At 36.5% G+C, this 21372-nt stretch overlaps 2 protein-coding genes and 1 long non-coding RNA gene across 6 annotated transcripts; all 3 read right to left on the bottom strand.

The window, feature by feature from the left end:
* Positions 1-729: 729 nt before the first annotated feature.
* On the bottom strand, positions 730-1189 carry LOC109123013 (uncharacterized). The gene is made up of 2 exons (XR_002030623.2): positions 1060-1189; positions 730-961 (listed from the first exon to the last, which is right to left on the bottom strand). It is a non-coding gene; the product is annotated as an uncharacterized LOC109123013 (long non-coding RNA).
* Positions 1190-3503: 2314 nt separating this feature from the next.
* Positions 3504-9505, bottom strand: LOC100256364 (uncharacterized). Of its 3 annotated transcripts, none has more exons than XM_010655761.3 (12): positions 9179-9505; positions 8984-9078; positions 8612-8669; positions 7919-8110; positions 7538-7614; positions 6609-6691; positions 6363-6414; positions 5863-5931; positions 5331-5417; positions 5096-5160; positions 3901-4042; positions 3504-3768 (listed from the first exon to the last, which is right to left on the bottom strand). In XM_010655761.3, the coding sequence occupies exons 1-11, from the start codon at positions 9300-9302 to the stop codon at positions 3931-3933; spliced, it is 1014 nt and encodes a 337-aa protein (XP_010654063.1). In that variant the 5' UTR covers positions 9303-9505; the 3' UTR covers positions 3504-3768; positions 3901-3930. The 3 variants fall into 3 exon arrangements, with proteins under 3 accessions (XP_010654063.1, XP_010654064.1, XP_010654065.1); XM_010655762.3 differs by having other exon boundaries at positions 9259-9503; XM_010655763.3 differs by lacking the exons at positions 8612-8669; positions 8984-9078.
* A 1101-nt stretch (positions 9506-10606) lies between these two features.
* On the bottom strand, positions 10607-21039 carry LOC100261446 (uncharacterized). Of its 2 annotated transcripts, XM_010655766.3 has the most exons (11): positions 20632-21039; positions 20428-20522; positions 19985-20042; positions 19114-19305; positions 18743-18819; positions 12969-13051; positions 12729-12780; positions 12265-12333; positions 11271-11357; positions 11080-11144; positions 10607-10953 (listed from the first exon to the last, which is right to left on the bottom strand). In XM_010655766.3, exons 1-11 carry the CDS (start codon positions 20753-20755, stop codon positions 10842-10844), a joined length of 1014 nt encoding a protein of 337 aa, XP_010654068.1. In that variant the 5' UTR covers positions 20756-21039; the 3' UTR covers positions 10607-10841. The 2 variants fall into 2 exon arrangements, with proteins under 2 accessions (XP_010654068.1, XP_059595163.1); XM_059739180.1 differs by lacking the exons at positions 10607-10953; positions 11080-11144; positions 11271-11357 and adding an exon at positions 12091-12198 and having other exon boundaries at positions 20632-21018.
* Positions 21040-21372: the final 333 nt, after the last annotated feature.

The raw sequence follows: 21372 nt of genomic DNA, 5'->3' as shown, positions 1-21372 counted from the left end.
TAATTTTTAATAGAAAATAAGAGAGCTGAATTTGAACATGAAAACCACTTTTCTTTAAGCCTATTCTTCATGAAATATACAAAAGTTACAAAAAATTATCCATATTTTCATTTGTCACTTAAAACACTTTATACAAAATTAATTTAAAACACCTCAATTTTTTTTTTTTTTTAAAAAAAAAAAAACCATATTTTTAAAAGTTAAAACAAGGGCTTAAATTTTTTTGTCAAACCGTGATTCTTGAATTAGAAAATAATTTTCTATTTTAAAAAACTTGTTTTAAAATAAATTCTTAAAAAATTATTTTCTATCAGAAATTGTTAACGGTGATTAATGAATTAAAAATCTGTTTTATATTTTTCTAAAGAACCGGGAATTGTTTCGAAAAAGAGTTTCAGAAAGCAGAGTCTCTCAGCTTGTACATTCTTCAACCCTACTACCATTTAGTAAGGGTTACTTAGAATAGGACCGTCTCGGCATTGAAATGCTGAGGTACAATACAATCAATGCTGCTGTTGCTCTATTGTGAAATCAGCGTATTATGTGATCATTTTAGTGGAATCTCTGAGTGGAGATTTAGCAGGACCAGCTAGCTCTACTTCTCCCCAGACAGAGAGGAAATTAGGTCAGATCAATGGCTAACGAAAAATATACAGATCAGTCAATCAATCAAACAAGAAGGTGTTGAATTAAGATGGTTATTGCTTGGGTGGAACCACACATCTGGTGGGCTGGGAATACAGGAACTTTCAACCATATCATCCAAAATCCAGAATTCATGTGAAATTATTACAGAGTAAAAAAGACAGCATACCCGGAATCATCCATCAGTGGCACTGGTACCCATTATTTGTAGATGGTTATCCAAATGCAAAACTTGTGAGGTCACCGTCAAGTATTTGCAGATGCCTCACGCTTCTTTCTTTCCGATATTCTGAGACATATCATAGATCCCTCGTACCTGGGAAGAACGCAGCACATGATGTTAAAATAAAACTGAAAACCTATGTAGAATGGAAATGAAGGTCTAAAATGTTAATAGGTAGATAAGAAACTCACAATGAGAACTACAGAAGTAACTGTCATTGCCAGGGGAATGGCCACTGAAGTGATTTTATCACTTGGGCCTCTCAGATGTACGGGTCCTTTAAGGCTCTGGAATACTCGTTGCTTCGCAATAAGCTTCTCCTTCGGTATTAAATTATTAATCCTCCTTCTGACGTTCTGCTACACAAAGCCAACAATTCTAACACAAGTTGGAGAGGTGTAATGACATAGCACATTTCCTATTTGATTTTTTTTTTTTAAAAAAAAAAAACATATTTCTGTTTAGAAACCATTATTTTGTTTTTAAAAGGTCTTTTTTGCTATGTTGATGTATGATAAGGCATTGAGACATCTCCAAAGGAGGACTTGATCAGTCATTCACTCACGCATAGATGAACCCAGAGACAAACGGATTCAGGCATTCAAATGAGTAAAACAATGATAACTGGAAAGGAAAGACACCAAAAGTTTTTATCTTCCAGTTTTCGATCACGTCTACGACCTGAGAAAGCAGGTGAAATAATCTAACCCTAACCAAGCCCAGTTTAAATTAAACGTTTGAGTGAAATCTGTTAGTCTTAGAATTCTATCAAAACCAAACCGAGGATAATCCACTTTCCTTATTGATCGCATTTTTTTTTCCCTCTCTACGCACTCAATTTGATAAAAACTAAATTGATGAATTCTTAGCAAACCTAAATTGTTCTAATGCCATTAAGGTAGCATATAATAATAAACCGAATCCAAACATTCAAGAGCATTTTCAACATCATGTTTCCGATTATAAAAATGATCCACCAATCAATCAATACGAGTTTACATATCCATAAATAACATGATAAAATTCCGAAAAAATATAATAAATCAAAAAAGAAAAAAGAAAGAAAGAAAGAAAGAAAAGCCAATGGATAAAAGTTTGTTTGAGAATCGAGAAAATGGAGGAACAAAGAGATGTGAATTAATCAATGGAGATAGAAATAAACCGGAGCCGAAATTAATGGACGTGAGAAATTGCCAAAGGCTTTTCTTAAGAAATTGAAGTTGGGAACAGACAACAGATTCAACAGAGGGTTTTTTTGTTGCTTCTCTACAAATGCTCCCGGGTTTAGACAACTAGTGTTACGATGAGTACATTTTGGGTCCACTTATTTTTTTAGGCTTTCAATTACGGAAAATACTAAGGTTCGTATCTACTTAAACAACTTTAAATCTACACCATAATGGCCTCTCAAATGATAATATAAACAAGTTACATCATATTTAAAAATGTTGTCATATGTCTCATATTGAGTGAAAGACATATGAAGAAAAAAAGGGGTGTAGAACTTGCTATTCAAGCTTGTATTTTTATTATTGAGGACAAATGATAGGTTGAAAGAGTTTAGGGATATTTTTGAAATTTTATTACACGAGAATTAGTATAAATACCCTTTTATGCAATCCTAATTTAAGATATAGTGAAAGTCTTATTCCCTATTCTTATAGACGTAGGCAAATCGGTCGAACCATGTTAAATTTGTGTGTTTTTTTCTAATTTTTTTATCAAGAATCATTACACGAAAATCAACAAAAAATAATAAATAAATTAGATTAGGATACACGTTATAAGACTTAAAAGATGTATTGTCAGCACCACCTTATTGATATCATAGAAAAAAATATTATTCAATCATCTAGAAAGATCCATTAACCATAAATGAACAAAATATCAGTTTTACTCTAATAATATTTTCTAAATTATTTAATGATTATGAAAGATTGTATGAATTATAACCATCTTATCTTTTATTTTCATACCTGTGTGTTTTTTTTTTCTTTCTAATTTAGGTTGAGATGCTCTAATAAAAGACATTAAATAATGAAATATTTATATCAAATGGTTAAAAAAATATTTCCCCGTTTGGAAAAGTATTTTCCGTATTTTAAAATCGTAATCCTCATGTATAGCAAAAGATTCCTTAAGTTATTTTGTAAAAAATAATAAGTATGAAATTTTTGATAAAAGGTATTTTTATTTTTTCAGAAAAGGTTGCTTTTCTTATTTTGAAAATATGAAAGACATTTATATATATATATATTTCTTTTTTTTAATCCAGTCTTGATGAAGGACGAAAAATATTTAAAAATGATTAGTAAAGGCTCCGATAATACTAATACCCGGCTCGATGGACCAGGTGGGTCTCCAACAAGGCCCAGTTCGAGGCTAGCCCAATTGGATGCAAGAATGAGAGAATCCTCACTATCTCCCAAACTCATGTCAAGGCCCTTCTTAATTTGAGCCGAATGTTGCGAGCCCAATCATTAAGACACAACAGAAATATAAGCCCATTTTAATGGTGCCCATATAATGGCCCATTCAGGTCAGTTTTTTTTATAAAAAATAATCTTTCCATTTTCTGGGGCGTCAGCCAAAGAGACTTGAAGGGGAAAGTGAAATTCAAAATAACCCATACATGTCAGTTTGGAAATGCTAAGAAAAATTAAATAATAATTGAATAACCAGAAAAATGGTAGCAGCATACAGTAACTAAGATGCTTAACAGATAGACAATATCACATTGGATCAGTCGGAACGACTGCTATCTTACTACCAACTAGTCAATGGCTCAGCCTTCTTGTAAGAAAGCTTGCCACATTCTCTGAATCGCTATGCCTATTTAAAAATTTATCTCTCAAGAGGACAGCTTCTAGCAGCAGGGGAGACAACTTCCAAGTCAATCCCTATCAATGCAAGTAAATCATATCAGCTTTCTTCGCTGAAAGTAAATCAAAGTGTGAAATTTAAGCAATTTACAGTATACCCAAGGTTTGAATTTCACTATGGCTTTCTCCATATATGAACGTCACTCTTACCTTTTTTTTTTTTTTAAACTGCTCTGATCCTCATGAAGCAGGAGTTTCATTCCTAGATTCTGTATTCTCTTCATCTAGCACTTGATATTCTGCATTGTGGTTTCCATCCCCAAGAGTTGGTAGGGGAATGGGGTCCTTTTCACTGCCACAGAAAACCGTAAGTAGGACTATTTTAAGATGGAGATGTTTCTGAAAATCCATTTACAAGGTATTAGATGAGATGCATAGTAATCATAAATCACATCCTGTACATGTGCCAATGGTTGAAATGTTGAATGTATCATAGGCTCATTCCTCATAACTTGCAAAGACTAATCTGTATTTGGGTTGATTATCTAGCTTCTTGCAATCAGGATTCGGGTCTATTTCTGCTTCAGTTGGGATGAGAACCAATTATGCCTTGATGACTACTCTTACACACACAAGTTCCCAAGTTTTGAAGGTCAAAATTAATATATAAAAACTCAAGCATAGTATTAATAATGCTAGCAGAATATCACCACAAGCAAAATTTGTTTGCCTATAAAGTTGAGCATACATGGGCCTCACTGCCCATATATATTTCTTAGGGCCTGTGACAGCATTAAAGATGATTATAGACTCAAAAGCCACAAAAAGTCCCAAGTAAATTGTGAATCAAGCTGGTCATAGTACAAAACATGAAGCTATTTTGGTTTGAATGGAATGAGATTTCATCATTTTTCGTTTAGAAAATTGCCTAATGTATGATGGAGGATTGCACCTCGAGTTTAAACTGCACAACCAATACGGGTAGGTTCCTCATCATACAAGTTGTGGTCAAGGTTCACAGCAAGCACCTATCTGCCACCAACTAGGCCCCCAGGAATCTCAGAGCAGGGTCATAAATCCCAATGGATCATATTTTGATCCTTAAAGCCAACTCAAAATGGTTGGGATAAGCTTACTGGTTCTGTGCATAATGTGAATTGATTTGCCCTTTGTAAATCAAGGCTCAACATTGAATTAATTATCAGTATTAGCAAATGGGAAGCTGTCTACTTGATCTGTATGAACATGATAAAATTGTTCAATCGGATTCAAGATGGTTACTGTTTTAATTGGGGAGACATTTTATGGATGCATGTACTTGTTAGTATGATATTATTAGATAAAATAAATAAATAGACAAATAAAAATTAAAAGAAAATTTTCCAAGACAAGGTATAGCACATACGTTTTTGAATAAATGACGAGTCCAACAGCAACCATTGCAAAAGAAATATAGTATAACCAATCAACCTGCAATTGGAGGTTTATTTCAGGTCAAGTTTTTTATGGATAAAAAATAGAAGATATCAGCTTATAATGGTTCCAAAACATTTGCATTAGAATCAGATTCGAAATGGTTTGGTTGTGGCCTAATAACTTGTTTGCCTCTATAAAAAAACAGATAAGTTTTGGGAGCATACCTTCTGGTGGTAGAAAAAGATGCGAATCACCACTGCCCACATATCAGATGTGAGAAGGGAAAGGTTGAACCATGTGGCTCCACTGATCTATATTGAAAATAATGGTATTAGAGGCAGTTATACCCAAAGATCCTTTCCCAAAATGGCTTTACTACAAGGGAGCCATTTTCCATTGCCTTGCATGGTGAAAATTGTCCCCCCTCAAATAATCATTAAACAAAGTCTGCAGTTTTATGATGAACCTACCAAGCCAACTATATCTTTTCTCTTTGGCCAAAGAAAAGCAAATCTTCAATCTTTTAGATGATCAGAAACAGAAAACCAAATAGGGAACTTTCTAGACCAACTAGACTAAGACATTACCTTACTCATTTGATCTTTGGGCAATATTTGCAACAGAAATGATAATTAGTTTTAGTGCAGTGACTTTCAAGGTATCAAGAAATCAACTGAACAGAAAAAAAAAAAAAAAAAAAAAAAGGTATGAAGAAAAACAATTCCACCAGTGACAATTGGTGAGATGGAAACTGACCTGCAGAAGAAAGGGAACAATGGTATAGAACAGAAAGGTTGACACGGCATAACCAACAAAGCCTAATATCTGAAAAAAAAAACAAAGTGATTCAAATTAAATAGTAATAACTGCAACTATTCCAATGACTAATTAGATAATATGAAACAGAGAAAAGGGTAAGCATTTATTTGGGTATAACTTCCTATATCAGAAATCGTTAAACTAGGGACCCTGAACAAAGCAAAATCTGATTTATTTAAAGAAAGTTTTCATAAGGCTTATCATTTCAAAGAAAAAAGTTAATGATGTTATTTGTAAACCTTCTGCAGATAAGAGTTCTCAAAACAATAATGTTTTAATGTTCTAAAGCTCTTGCTACTGCCTGATTAGAAAAATCTTTGTCACTATGTTAACCCATTTATAAAGTAGGAGAAGCTTGATCCATGGAGAATACAGAGATGAAACCATTAAAGAGCAGTGTATCAAATCACAAATGATACCAAAAATGGATTACTTACAATATCAGTAGACCACTCCACCGATTCCAGACTCTTTAACTCCATTATGGATCTAAAAGAATTGAAGGTTATGGAATCAAAGCATTAATGTTATTCCACAGGTTACTGAATAGTAGCATAAAGTATATCCCTAAGCTATAGTCTTAGAAGCTAAAACTACAGCACACATGGATGTGAACAACTGAGCTTCAGAACCAAAAGCAGATCAAAAGACGTAAAGTATACGCTGTTCAACGAAAAGGATACATCTCGCATACACTCACTAGCAATCCAAAAATACCAATCATTGTTACTACCTCAACACGATCTTTCTTCTTGACACAAAATTCCTGCATTTATGAAGGAATAAGAAGATAGCAAACTCCCTCGATTGGTTGAAAAATGGATTTGTTGGACTCCTCCAATTAATGGAAGATTCAAATTATTGTTAGCAAACAAGGATAGAGAATAAAAGTGCTTCAGGATGGGTTATTAGATACTCTAATGGTACCATAAAAATGGCTGCTAGTAGACATATAGGTAATGCTTCAATAATTATTGCAGAATGTATGACTTTAAGAGATGACATGTTAGCTGCCAAGAACAATAGGTTCTTAAACCTAGAGATTGAGGGTGACTCGAAAATAGTTATAGATTGTTGTAATAAAAAAAAGTAATATTCCTAGTTCTATTATGTTATTGATGGAGGATATTTGGAAGTTATCTCAGGATCTATATATTTATGATTGTCATTATATTTTATAGGGAAGCCAATAGAACAACAGATTGTTTAGCAAAGAAAGGTATTTGTAATCTACATTCAATCATTTGGTGGTCAAATTTTCCTTACGATGTTAGAAAGTGTAGTTTTAAAGATTATTGTGGCACCTCTTTCAATCGTATTTGTAGGTATTCTATTTTGTAGTCTCCTTTCATCAAAAAAAAAAAAAAAAAAACTCCAAAGAGGCAAGGAATTGATCCAGAAAGGAGCAATACATGATATTAATTCTCTTTTCATATCAAGAAGCAAAAAAAATACTCAAGATACATTCATTTTTAGAGTGTATATTCATTAACTGCTAACATCTCATTGACTAGCCATATATCAATGAGCCCAGTGCTCCTTAAGGTGAATGAGATATACTCTTGAGGGAGGGAGAGAGAGAAAGAGCGCACAATTCAATAGGATTACCAACCTCACCAACATTGCTCAAGGCAAAGAAAAGTGTCCCTGCAATGACAAGTATGTCACCGAGAAGAGGTCTTGAACCATCTGGAAGACAACTAGAAGTTTGTGAGATACCATATTAATAATGTAAAGTTTTTGGTACTAGAGTAAAAACTATACAAGGGATTGGTTAGTTTTTTTTCCCAAGTCTTCTAAAGAATTGCTAGAAAAATAAAGAAAATGGCAATGAGCGCTTCTAGCTAAAATATACTTTCATTGATTATACAGTTTATACCTAGAATCACCTAAAGAAAATCGTTAAGGAGAATATTTGAGGCTGAACATGATATGATGACCAAGAAAGTACAAAGTGGAAAATCAGTTCCAAATTGGGGAAAGAAAATGTCACCTCCACCGCCCACCCCAGCATCAGAGAGAAGGACTAAACCAAGGCCTACAATACAGAGAGCTGCACCAAAGAACTGCCATAAGGAATATCGAGTGCCTAGAAAGATCCATGTGAGAATAATGACCCATGGTATGGTCCAACAGTCCAATAATGTCACACTAGTAATCGATGAATACTGATAGGCTTTATTGACTGCATTCAAACATAAGCAAAACATTAATAATTTCAGAAGTCCATATATCAACTACTTTGGTAATACATTGGAATAATCTTGAAAATCATGACCAAATGTTGGGAACCAAGCCCGAATTGCAGTTGAATTAATGAAGAATCAGTCTATATGTCAACCACCTAAATGATAGTCATATTATTAAGTCCAAAAATCGCCTTCTAGAGTTTGTTTTATCAGTTAATTCCCCATTCCCTTCTGTAGGGTAACCAAATTCCCCGAGTTAAGTTCCAAAATAAATCAAAGAGAATAATAAATAAGTCATTTTCATGCTAACATGCTTCTTTGTTTTCCTCCCACTAGCACCCCTTTCTTAACTATTTAGCCAGAGGTCCATATCCACTGGCTTTTTTATCTTACAGCATTTCCTGAAACATTCTCAAATCCTGATCATTCTGATTGTCACTGTGCCAACATGGTTATAATCTATAGCTATCATTTCCATGTTCAAGAAAGAGACTCACCCAGATAATTCCCTTGAACATCGACAAAGCCCAAGAAGAGATACCAGTACCAGGAAATCTGACAACCCACAATATATATATATAAATATATAAACCCAGCAAAATCAGTTTATGTAAACCAAATAAAGCTACAATGTCTCACTGACCCTCCTTTTGGCAGCCAAAAGAAAATTCGATTCGGCAACGGAATTCTTTATCTACCTCAGTTCAAAATTTAGGATTCAAATTTTTTTTTTCCCATCACTTTTCTAACATTTTCTCAGCTACCAAATGGGGCCGAAAAAATATGGAACACTCAATAAACCAAAACCAAGCAAATCTAATTAAATACTAATCCTGTCGTCTCTTTGATTAGTGAGAAAGGTCATTTACCCGAAGTTTCTGACGCCTATACAACAAGATACTCCCATAAACCAAAGCTAAAGACAAATAAGTGAAGAAACTCTGTGTAAGAGGCGCATCCACACCTGAACACACCCAAAAGAGGGAAAAATAATAAACTAAAATTAACAAACAAACTCCCAATAATCCAACAAAAAACCTCAGTAATCAACTATAGAAAGTTACCAAGATCGGCTATAAAAGACGAAGAGAAGCTGGCGACTGCAAGTACAAAAGAAACGACCTGACCCAGAAACAATACATACAAAGTTCGCAGCAAGATTCCATGGCTTCTCCACCAGCTGCTCATGGCGCACTCACCACACCAGTTTCAGTGTTCTGTACTCAGATTCAGTGTTCAGTGCTCAGAAAAATCAAATAAAAACTTCCATACGCAACACCCCACATTTTTCTCATCGTACTTAAATCATTTAGACCAGACATGTGCTTCACTGCGGTCACACTCACGCATCCAAATCTGCAGCTACCGTTCTTGGCGACTTTTTGGCCTGCTGGTCAAAAGCCATATTTTCCCGGGCTTGCATAAAGACATGTTTGGATCACTTTTTCTTCTCATTTTTTTCCCCTTTCTAAATGGAAACGTGTCAACATGGAGACGTGTGATTATGAGCTAAAGTCTACTCTTAGAGGATGGGTGAATTTTATTATCGCAAACAGAACTTTCAAGAATTTGCTAAGGATTGACAAAAGAAAATTTCACCCTTCACCATAAATCTGGAATAAATTTAATATGTCATCGATATTGTTTATTTTTTATTTTATAGAGTATACACTATACGCTATACTATCATCGCAGTCAAAAGATTTTGAGGAATCCTTTTTGATATGACAGCTCATCCGAGAATGTTAAAATACTGCTGCATTTTCGTATGCTGAGTCAGCTCCTGCGTGGCGTACATGTTGTAACATCTCCATTTCTTTCTTTATATCGGTATTAGCCAACACAATTTCAACTGTCTTCCATATGAAAAAAGAGCGAATTTGGCAGGTGCGGTAGACGAGCGAAGAAAGCAACCACGTGTTTCTTAATCCTCCAAGTCCAAGTCACGTGCCCCATCGGAATCCTGAGCTCCTAAACTGAAGGTACAATGTGACTGTAAAGCTTGGGGGACATGAATTATTTTCTTGACAAATTTTAAACTAAAGCTGTGCAAAAGAAACAAGAAGTCAAATGTTTTTGAAATTAGAGAAATCGAATAAAAATAAATTTTATGATAATCTTAAAGTGGAAAATAATTACTATAATAAATCATCATATTTATTATTTCCTAAAAATACCTCTTTCGATATTATCGATAGTTAATAGAGGTTCTAATAAATCATTATGAGGCAGAGAGGATTTTGCAAATAATGGGCTAACTCTTGGGTGGCCCATCCAATCCATTATGGACCCAATTCATCGGCGGACAAACCAGGTGGTCTGACAAAGACCCGGTTAGAGCCCAGCCCATTGCGCCCAAGATTGTAATGGGTCGAGTTCCCTTGCCTATGCCTGAATAGAAAGAAAATGTGACCCTCGAGATGGATATATTATTTATAATATCATGTAAGAACACATGTTTCGTCCGTAAGTTATACTGTATAAGAACAATATAAATGGCAACGACTAATTAATTTATATGGAGATATAACTGTCAACATTCCTTAATACCAGAAAATCTCTAAGTGTGACAACATACTTTATAATTGAATATCGCATAGTACAGCTACATGTGATAGAATGGTGCGTCTCAGCCCGTAGAGATTCTTGCAATGGAGGAAGGTTCAAATTTCACCATTGCTTTCCTGCATATAAATTTCCACTACTAGCTTTTGATTGCACCGGTCCTCATGAACCAGGAATCGCATTCCTAGATTCTGTACTCTCTCCATTAAGCACTTGGTATTGTGCACTTAGGTTTCCGTCCTCAGGAGATGGTGAAGGAATGGGATCCTTCTCGCTGTTACAGAAAACCACAAGCAGAATTGTTTTCAAATTGAGCTACTTCTGGAAATATTATATAAAATAAATAAATATATAAGTAAAAATTAGAAGAAAATTTTCCAAGATAAGGAATAGAAGTTACGTAGTTGAATAAATGATGATGCCAATAGCAACAACTGCAAAAGAAAGATAGTATAACCAGTCAACCTGCAATTAGAGGTTTATTTCATGTCAGCTTTGAGAAATGGAAGATATCATCAGGCTCAGAATGATTGGGCCCTTGCCAAACAACTTGTTCGCCTCTATAAAAGTGAAATAAAGTTGGAAGCATACCTTCTGGCGGTAGAAAAAGATGCGAATCACCACTGCCCACATATCAGATGTGAGAGCAGAAAGGTTGAACATTGTGGCTCCACTAATCTGTATCCAAAAATAATCACGTTAGAGATGGTGATCGTGTGGGATCCTTCCCTCAAATGGCTTCACAGCAAGGGTCCGGTCCCTTTTAACCCATTGCCTTGTATGGTGAAAACAGTCTCCCTCAAATTAGTGATCACAAAAGTCTGCATTTTCATAATGAGTTTACCCAGCCAAATAGACTGTCTTTTTCTTCTTCCAAAAAAGAATGCAAATCTTCAATCCTTTAGATGACCAGAATTTGAAAAGCAAATCGGGAACTTTCTACACAACCTAAACTAAGACATTAGGAAAATTCTAGGGTACCTCTTCGGTACCTACCCAAAAAGCTTTTCAAGCCATTGGATGTCCAAGATTACATTGTAATCTTGGTCATCCATTTTAAATTTGAAATAAAAATTCCACTTAACCAGTTAAGGGAAGAACCGGTTGTGACATTCTTTCTTTCTCCATTCTCAACAATTTTGGGTTTAAATAAAATAAATATTAGATAAAAATAGAATTAGAAAAAAATAAAAAATAAAATGATATAAAATTTGAAAACATATTTATTAACAAAAAAAATCATCATATATCATAATTACATTATTTTATTTTTAACAAATTATTAAACATTTAAATTCAACATAAAAATGAATATGGTAATATTTTAATATGAAATGAGTATTTTAATAAAAATTCAATATTTTGGTAATCATATGTAAAGTTTAGGTAATTAGATCTTTGAATATGTAAATTTTGAAGAGGTACCCTAGAATTTTCCCTCATTTAATCTTTGAATACTTTTTGCAACAGAAATGGTAACTAATCTTGGAGCAGTGACTTCCACAGTATCAAGAATCAACTGAAAAGTAAGAAAACTTTCATCTACGGAAGAAAAACTCCACCAGTGACTGAGATGGAAACTTACCTTTAGAAGAAAAGGAACAAGAGTATAGAACAGAAAGTTTGACAGAGCAAAACCAACAAAGGCTAATACCTGAAAACAAGAGAAGTGATTCAAATTAAATAGTAATAACCTCAACTATTCCAAATGACTGGATAGATAGTTTGAAACAGAGAAAAAGGCAAGCATATACTTGAGTGCAACTTATTATGTAATAAATTAGCTTTATGCAATCAGGGTATCAGAAATCAGTAAGCTAGAAACCCGTAAAAAAAAAAGTCTTATTTATTCCAAAGAAAAAACATAATGATGCTAATTGTAAACCTTTCCCATATAAAAGCCCTCAAAATAATTATGTTTAAATATGCCAAAGCTCTTGCCTCTACCACTTTTGTTAAAGGAGATGCTTGATTTATAGAGAATACAGAGATGAAGCAATTAAAGGGCAGTGCATCAAATCACAGATAATACCAAAATGGATTACTTACAATCTTGGTAGACCATTCAATTGATTCCAGACTCTTTAACTCCACTATGGATCTAAAAGAATTGAAGGTTATGGAAAGAAAGCATTGATGCCACTCCACAAGTTACTGATAGTAACATAAATTTTATTGCAAGCTATGGTCTTAGAAGCTATAAGTAAAACACACATGACTGTGGACAACTGAGTTTCAGAAGTAAAAGCAAATCAAAGACATAATGTATCTGTTCAATGAAAAGGATACATCTCACATACACTCACTAGCAATCCAAAAAGACCAAGCATTGACATTAGCTCAACGCGATCTTTCTTCTTGACACAAAATTCCTGCATTTAGGAAGGAATAAGAAGATAGGGAACGCATAAGAGGCAAGTAATTGATCCAGAAAGGATAAATGCATAATAAGTGAAGAAATTTCTGAACTCCTTTATTGATATTAATCGGTACACACCATACACATATATATACACAAATGACTGAATAAGAAAAAATCAATCTAGCTTAATTCTCTCCTAAAATTAGGAAACTAAATCATAAGGAAATATCCTAAATGATCTCTCCTTTTTTATTCCTAAATTAAAGTCCTAACTTTGGCATTATTTCAACACTCCCCCTCAAGCTGGAGAATATATATCATATAATCCCAGCTTGCAAGTTAAGTCTTCGAAGTTAGGCCTAGGTAAAGCTTTGGTGAGGATGTCTGCGGTTTGGTGCTTGGTAGGAACATAGTTTAATTTGACCGTCTCACTAGTCACTTTCTCTGTGATAAAGTGTCTGTCAATCTCAACATGCTTGGTCCTGTCATGATGCACGGGGTTCTTTGCTATGCTTATAGCTGCCTGATTATCACACATCATCAGAATTGGAGATGAACTCGTTTGTCCCAGTTCACTAAGAACCCTTTTTATCCAAATCCCTTCACAGATTCCTTGTGCAAGAGCTCTGTACTCAGCTTCTGCACTACTTCTGGCTACAACTGATTGCTTCTTACTCCTCCAGGTAACAAGATTTCCCCAGACAAAAGAACAATATCCGGAAGTGGACCGCCTGTCAATGATGTTTCCTGCCCAATCCGCATCTGAATATACTTCAGTGTCACGGTTCTCTGTCTTTCTGAAGAATAGGCCTTTCCCTGGTGTCATTTTTAAATATCTAAGAATCCTGTAGACTGCTTCCATGTGTTCCTCAGTGGGGCTGTGCATGAATTGACTTACAGCACTCACTGCAAAGCCAATATCTGGCCGAGTGTGTGAGAGATAAATCAAGCGCCCGACAAGCCGCTGATATCTCCCCCTGTCTACCGGTGTACTTTCTTTCTCGATACCAAGTTTCTTCTGACTATCCATAGGAGTATCAATTGGTTTGCATCCAAGCATACCGGTCTCCTTAAGAAGATCGAGTATGTATTTTCTTTGAGAGACTACGATTCCCTTCCTTGATCTAGCCACTTCCATACCAAGGAAATATTTCAAATTTCCAAGGTCTTTAACTTCAAACTCTTCTGACAAATACTTCTTCAAATTCTGTAACTCCCCCATGTCATTTCCAGATAGAATAATATCATCGACATAGACTATCAATATGGCCAATTTCCCGGCATGAGACTTCTTGACAAATAGAGTATGATCAGCCTGACCTTGTTTGTAGCCCAGCTTCAGGACTGCTTTTGTGAATCTATCAAACCAGGCTCGAGGAGATTGTTTAAGGCCGTACAATGATTTTTGGAGTTTGCAAACCTGATTCTTTGCCATACTTTCTTCGAAACCAGGTGGTATTTCCATGTAGACTTCCTCTTCTAGGTCCCCATTTAGAAACGCATTTTTTATGTCCAGTTGTTGCAAGCACCAATCTTGATTGACAGCCAATGAGAGAAGGATCCTGATAGTGTTCAGTTTTGCAACAGGAGCAAAAGTCTCCTGATAGTCTATCCCATAGGATTGTGTAAACCCTCTAGCTACCAAACGAGACTTGAATCTTTCGACTGATCCATCTGCTTTGTATTTTATGGTGAAAATCCACTTGCACCCCACAGGCCTCTTCCCAACCGGCAAATCTGTGATAGTCCACGTCCCATTCTTCTCAAGTGCATCAATCTCATCTTGTACTGCCTTCTTCCATTCTGAAATTTTTAATGCCTCTTGTATTGTGTTGGGAACCTGAGTATCATCAAGAGAAGTAGCAAATGCTCTGTAAGATGGTGATAACCCTTCATACGTAACATAGTTCCCAATTGGATGATCTGTACATCTCCTAACACCCTTCCTCAATGCAATTGGCAAAGTAGAATCATCAATGCTGGGAATTAACACCTCTCCAGCCCTATCCTCACCTATGTTCTCTTCAGGAAGACTTGAATTAGAGTCAATATATTGGCCACATGTTGACTGTGATCCGTGCTCTAATTCCTGTCTTTTCCTCCTCCTGATGTAAACTTGTAAGTTCTCATTAGCAAGTTGTGGGGCTATAGGTTGAATAGGCATGAGAGACTGGATGGTCACGGGAGAAGGAACATTTGTGTGCTGGGCTGGCTGAACTGATGGCGGCATGGGTGTGGACAACTCAGTGGGCGCGAATTGGGAAGGATTTGGTGACTCTGAGTGAAAAGAAGGTACACCCTCAAGAAAAAACTCCCAAACTTGATGTTCATTCATGCTCTCCCCCTGAACATGAGATTTGGGATAGAAGAAGACATGTTCAAAGAAAGAGACGTCCATGGTGGTGTAAAATCTTTTGTTGGTTGGAGAATAGCATTTGTACCCTTTTTGGGTTGGAGAATACCCTAGAAAAATGCACTTATTTGCTCGAGGAGCAAATTTGCTACGATTTTGAGGATACACATGAACAAATGCCGTACAACCAAATACTTTGAGTGGTAAATCAGAAGAGGCGGCATGGGTGTGAGGAAACTGTTTTAAGAAAAGTTGACGTGGGGATTGAAAGGTAAGCACTCTGGATGGCATACGGTTAATCAAATAGGTAGCTGTGAGAATAGCTTCCCCCCAGAAATAGTTTGGAACATTAGAGGAAAACATAAGGCACCGAGCAACCTCCAAGAGATGTCTATTCTTGCGTTCGGCCACCCCATTTTGTTGTGGGGTGTCAACGCAAGAACTTATGTGGATAATGCCATGATTTTGAAGATAAGTACTGAGACTACTAGTAAAGTATTCCTTTGCATTATCTGACTTGAGGACTTGTATTTTGGAATTGAATTGATTTTGAACCATAAGATTGAAGGTTTGAAAAATGTGCCCGACCTCTGACTTTTCTTTCATAAGGAAAACCCATGTTACCCGAGTATGATCATCAACGAATGTCACAAACCATCGAGTGCCAGAAATATTTTTTATCCGGGAGGGACCCCACACATCACTATGTACTAGAGAGAAAACAGTCGAAGGTTTGTATGGGATTTGAGGATATACTGTTCGAGTATGCTTTGCAAACTGACAAATTTCATAGTGATAAGATGCTGGATTTTTATTGATAAATAATCTGGGAAACAATTTTGCAAGGTAAACAAAGCTAGGATGACCAAGGCGATAGTGTAACATTATAATCTCACTATCTTTATTGACCTTAGAATTTGACACAGAATTGAAAGACTCTGACATACTCTGAGACTGTACGCAACTTGCTTGAGAGACTTGGTTTGAGAATTGGCCACATGAAAGGAGGTAGAGCCCGGAACACAGTTCAGCACTGCCAATCATCTTCCCCGATTTCAAGTCCTGAAAAACACACAAGTTTGGATAGAATTTAGTAACACATTGGAGATCATGAGCCAATTTGCTAATGGACAAAAGATTACAATCCAAGTTTGGAACATGGAGGACAGAGTCAAGATATAAGTCTTTAGTAAGTTTTATAGAACCTGTCCCGGCAATTTTTGACTTTGAACCATCAGCAATATGGACGGATGAATGACTATTACTTGGCTTGTAATTTTGAAGAATGGCAGCATCTCCTGTCATGTGATCAGAAGCACCTGTGTCTACTATCCACGGCCTCATTCCTCCTCGATTAGCAGTGAAGGCTACACCGGTAGTACTGCCACTGCCAACTTGGCTTAATAATTTCTGTAGCATCTCCATCTGCTCTTTGTTGAATGGACTCGGCTCGGGAACAGATGTGCTCTCAGAGTTGGCAGCCACGTGTGCTCTGCCATCTCTGTCAAACCTTGGCTTTGGTTTCCAATCAGCAGGTTTGCCATGAAGCTTCCAGCAAGTCTCCTTATAATGGCCTGGTTTCTTACAATAATCACACCAAGGCCTATCCCGTTTCTGACGATCTCCACCACTACTATTAAATGACCGAGCAGCAAGGGCAGAGGCATCCAATGTTGGGGCAGGTTGCTCTTTTGATCCCATCATCACTTTCTTTCTACTTTCTTCACGCCTAACCTCTGAAAAAGCCTCCCTGAGACTTGGCAGGGGTTTAATGCCCATGATTCGGCCTCTAACATCATCCAATTCCCTGTTTAGTCCTAGGAAGAACTTGAACAGTCTCTTTTGTTCCACAATTTGCCTGTATGTTGCTGCATCATCCGAACATTTCCATGAGTGAGTCTCAAATAAGTCAAGTTGCTGCCAATACCTTGTGAGTGTGTTGTAATACTGAGTAACTGACTGCTCTCCTTGACGGAAGTCATGTAGAGCTGATTCAACCTGAAATAGTTCTGAAGTATTTTCAGAACTTGAGTAAGTTTCTTTGGCTGCATCCCATATGTCCTTTGCAGTCCCAAACAGCAAGAAATTTTCGCCTATGTCATTGTTCATGGAATTGATAAGCCATGACATGATCATGCTGTTTTCAATCTTCCACTTCCTGAAACCCGGTTCTGTAGTTTCTGGCATGACTGCTTCTCCAGTGAGGTACTCATCCTTTCCTTTACCGCAAATGAACAGCAACACAGATTGTGACCACTGTAAATAGTTATGGCCATTTAATTTGTGTCCTGTGATGAGAATAGGAGAGGAATCATTGCCACCAAGGTTTGGAATTTCAGATCTGCCCCCTGATTCTGGTGACGTGACGCTGGATACTTGTGATGATGCCATTCCGTATTTTGTCATGGACCGGAAAGGTAGAAGAACACTTTTCAAGGCACGTGCAGGGACTGGAGTTGAGAAAAAATAGCCGGAGGACGCCGGAATATCTGATCAGAGGGCCCGCGGAAGCAAAAGAACCCCAAAAGAGGCACGTGCAGGGCTCGGATTGCACAAACAGGTAGGAAGGGTGGCTGGTCGGCGTCAGGCGAGCCTGGAGGAGGAAGCGCGTCGCCGGAAAGTGGCTCACGCGCCCTCACGCGCCGGCGCGTGAGATGCAGTCGCCGGCCGAAAAAACGCGCGTGGGCGGCGCGTGGATGGGTTTCTGGTTCCGGTGCTTTGGGACAAATTGGAGATCTCCTCCAGGCGCTCCTTGCGGTGTAAAAAAAATCGTCGCCGGAAAGTCGCCGGAAAAGTTGCCGGCGGTGAGTGTTTTCTGACGACGATTCGACTGACCGGAAAGAGAGCAGGGACTGATGACCGGAATGAGAGAGAGAGAGAGAGAGATGATCGGATTGAGATATGGCCAGAGAGATTTGGCCGGAATGAGTGATGGCCTGAATAAGAGATGGCCAGAAGGGATTAGGGTTTCAGAAAACTGGCTCTGATACCATGAAGAAATTTCTGAACTCCTTTATTGATATTAATCGGTACACACCATACACATATATATACACAAATGACTGAATAAGAAAAAATCAATCTAGCTTAATTCTCTCCTAAAATTAGGAAACTAAATCATAAGGAAATATCCTAAATGATCTCTCCTTTTTTATTCCTAAATTAAAGTCCTAACTTTGGCATTATTTCAACAATAAGAATTACGTTTCCATAACAAGAAGCAGAAAATACTGAAAATGCATCCATTTTCATATAGCCAACATCTCACTCACTAGCCACATATCAATGAACTCAAGGCTGTTTAAGATGAATGAGATATAGGGAGGGAGGGAGGGGGAGATTACCAACCTCACCAACGTTGCTCATGGCAATGCAAAGTGTCCCTGCAATGACAAGTGTGTCACCAAGAAGAGGTCTTGAACCACCTGAGAGACCACTAGAATTTTGTGAGATACATTACTAAGAATGTAAAATTTTGGTACTGGAGTAAAACTGTACAGGGGCTTAGATAATTATTTGCTATTGTTCCCCCCAAGAATTGCTTTAGAAAAAAGGAAACTAGCAATGAACACTCCTAGCTAAGACATACTTTCATTAAAGGCACCCAGAATCACCTAATAAAATTGGCAATGAGAATATCAAGGGCTGAATGTTATACCGTAACCAAGAAAGTACAAAATGGAAAAATCAGTTCTAAATTGGGGAAATGAAAATGTAACCTTCACCACCAACCCCTGCATCAGAGAGAAGCACTAAACCAAGGCCTGCAACACAGAGGGCAGCACCAAAGAACTGCCATATGGAATATCGAGTGCCTAGAAAGATCCATGTGAGAATAATGACCCATGGTATTGTCCAACAGTCCAATAATGCCACACTAGTAAGTGATGAATACTGGAACGCTTTATTGACTGCATTAAGACATTCACAAAGCATTAATAACTTCAGAATTCCACACATGAACTAGTTGTGTATGAGACTCTACTAATCTTTAAACAAATGGCTGGAACCAAAGCCTCATTTTCAGTCAAATTAATGAAGTCTATATGCCAACTACCTAAATGACAACATATTATAATGTCCCAGAATTGCCTCCAAGAGTTTGTTTTACACATTACATTTAATTTTCAGTTTCCAGTTCTGGGGATGAGCAAGTGGTTGGATCACTCAAGTCCACATTCCCGTCTGGTACTCTTAACCAAATTCTCCAAGTTCCTTAAAGAAGCATTGAATTACGCAAAAGTTTTTAATTACAAGTGAATAAGTGGTTAATACAATTTGAACAAATATAATCATAATCTTGAATTTGTTCATAACAATGAAATATAGCTAAGTTCCAAAATAAATCCAAGACAATAATAAACAGATCATTTTCATGTAACATGCTTTTTTTTTGCCTCCCACTCATCATCACATTTTGAATCATTTAACCATGGTAACCAACCTTTTTTCCTTACAGCCGTCCTGAAGTAGTACTAAATCCTAATTCGTTCTAAGAATCGGGTAATTTCCAATCCTTAATTTGTCATTATGCAGACGTGGTTGCTATATATAACAATCATATCCATGTTCAAGAGAGAGATCACTCACCCAGATAATTCCCTTGAACGTCTATAAAGCCCAAGAAGAGATACCAATACCAAGAAACCTGAAAACCCACAAAATATATTGCACATTTTTATAACAACCCCAGGAAAATTAGCTTATGTAAACCAATTTTACAGTGTCACTTCATTGATCCTTTCTTTGGCTGCCAAGAGAACTGAGGAAAATAAAAGGAAAAATTATTAAATTGTTTTGCTCCTATTCAGTGAAAATAAAAAAATCTATTCAAGCATCGACTACTTAAAAAATTATGCAGTTTATATCCTCTATTTTCCAACATTTTCACCAACCAAATGGAGCCAAAAAGGAATGTCCGTGGAAGCACATAGATGAGCCAAATGCAGAACAGACGTATAAACCAAAACTCAAAAAAAATCGTCAAACATCAATCATTTCGCGTGTTTGATTTTAGAGAAATATCATTTTACCTGTAGTCTCTGACGCCTATACAACAAGATACTCCCATTGACCAAAGCTAAACACAGATAAGTGAAGAAACTCTGGGTAAGAGGCGCATCCACACCTGCAAACATCCAAACGAGAAGGGGAAAAAGGAAAAATAAAATAAAATTGACAAACAAATTCCAACAACCCAACAAAAAAAACCTCAATAATCAACTATAGAAAGTTACCAAGATCGGCAATAAAAGACGAAGTGAAGCCGGAAACTGCAAGGACAAAAGAAACGACCTGACCCAGGAGCAGTACATGCAGAGTTCGGAGTGAGGCCTCATTGCACCTCCACCAGCTGTTCATGGCACACTCACCACTTCCAGTATTTAGTACTCAGAAAAATCAAATAAAAAAAGCTCCAATGCCTGGAAACGCCAGACATTTTCCCACTGGTATTTATACCAAACGTGTGTTTCGCTGGGGTCTCTCTCAGATATACAAATCTGCAGCCACCGTTCTTGGCGTTATGAACAATGGTCAACGCAATTCTTCCCGTCTTATTAACACAAATCAACATCTTTGCATGCTCGGTCTGATGATGGATCACTTTTTCTCTTGTTTTTCCATTTTTTTTCATTGAATCTATTAACTGTCGAGACGGGGATGTGTGATTATTATGGGCCACGTCTGTTTCTAGAAACAGTTGATTCATATTAACCAAATAAAATAAAAAGACGGGATAAGGAAAAAAAACCATGATCTATTTTTAAAAAATAGATTTTTATAATAGTTTTTAAAAATTATTTTATGGTGTTTTATAAAATAAAAATCTATTTTTTATATTTTAAAATATATTTAAAAATAAATTTTATTTTTAATCATTACTTATACGATTATTTTTAAAATCTCCAACTATGTAATTAAATTTTCATTTTAAGAAGCCGACAACAAAGTTGAGGGTACGGCAGTTGAGTTGGTAG

The sequence above is a fragment of the Vitis vinifera genome, chromosome 8, assembly GCF_030704535.1.
Source record: "Vitis vinifera cultivar Pinot Noir 40024 chromosome 8, ASM3070453v1".
Lineage (NCBI taxonomy): Eukaryota > Viridiplantae > Streptophyta > Magnoliopsida > Vitales > Vitaceae > Vitis > Vitis vinifera.
Note: the sequence above shows the minus strand (reverse complement) of the source record. Positions and strands in the feature narration are given on the sequence as shown.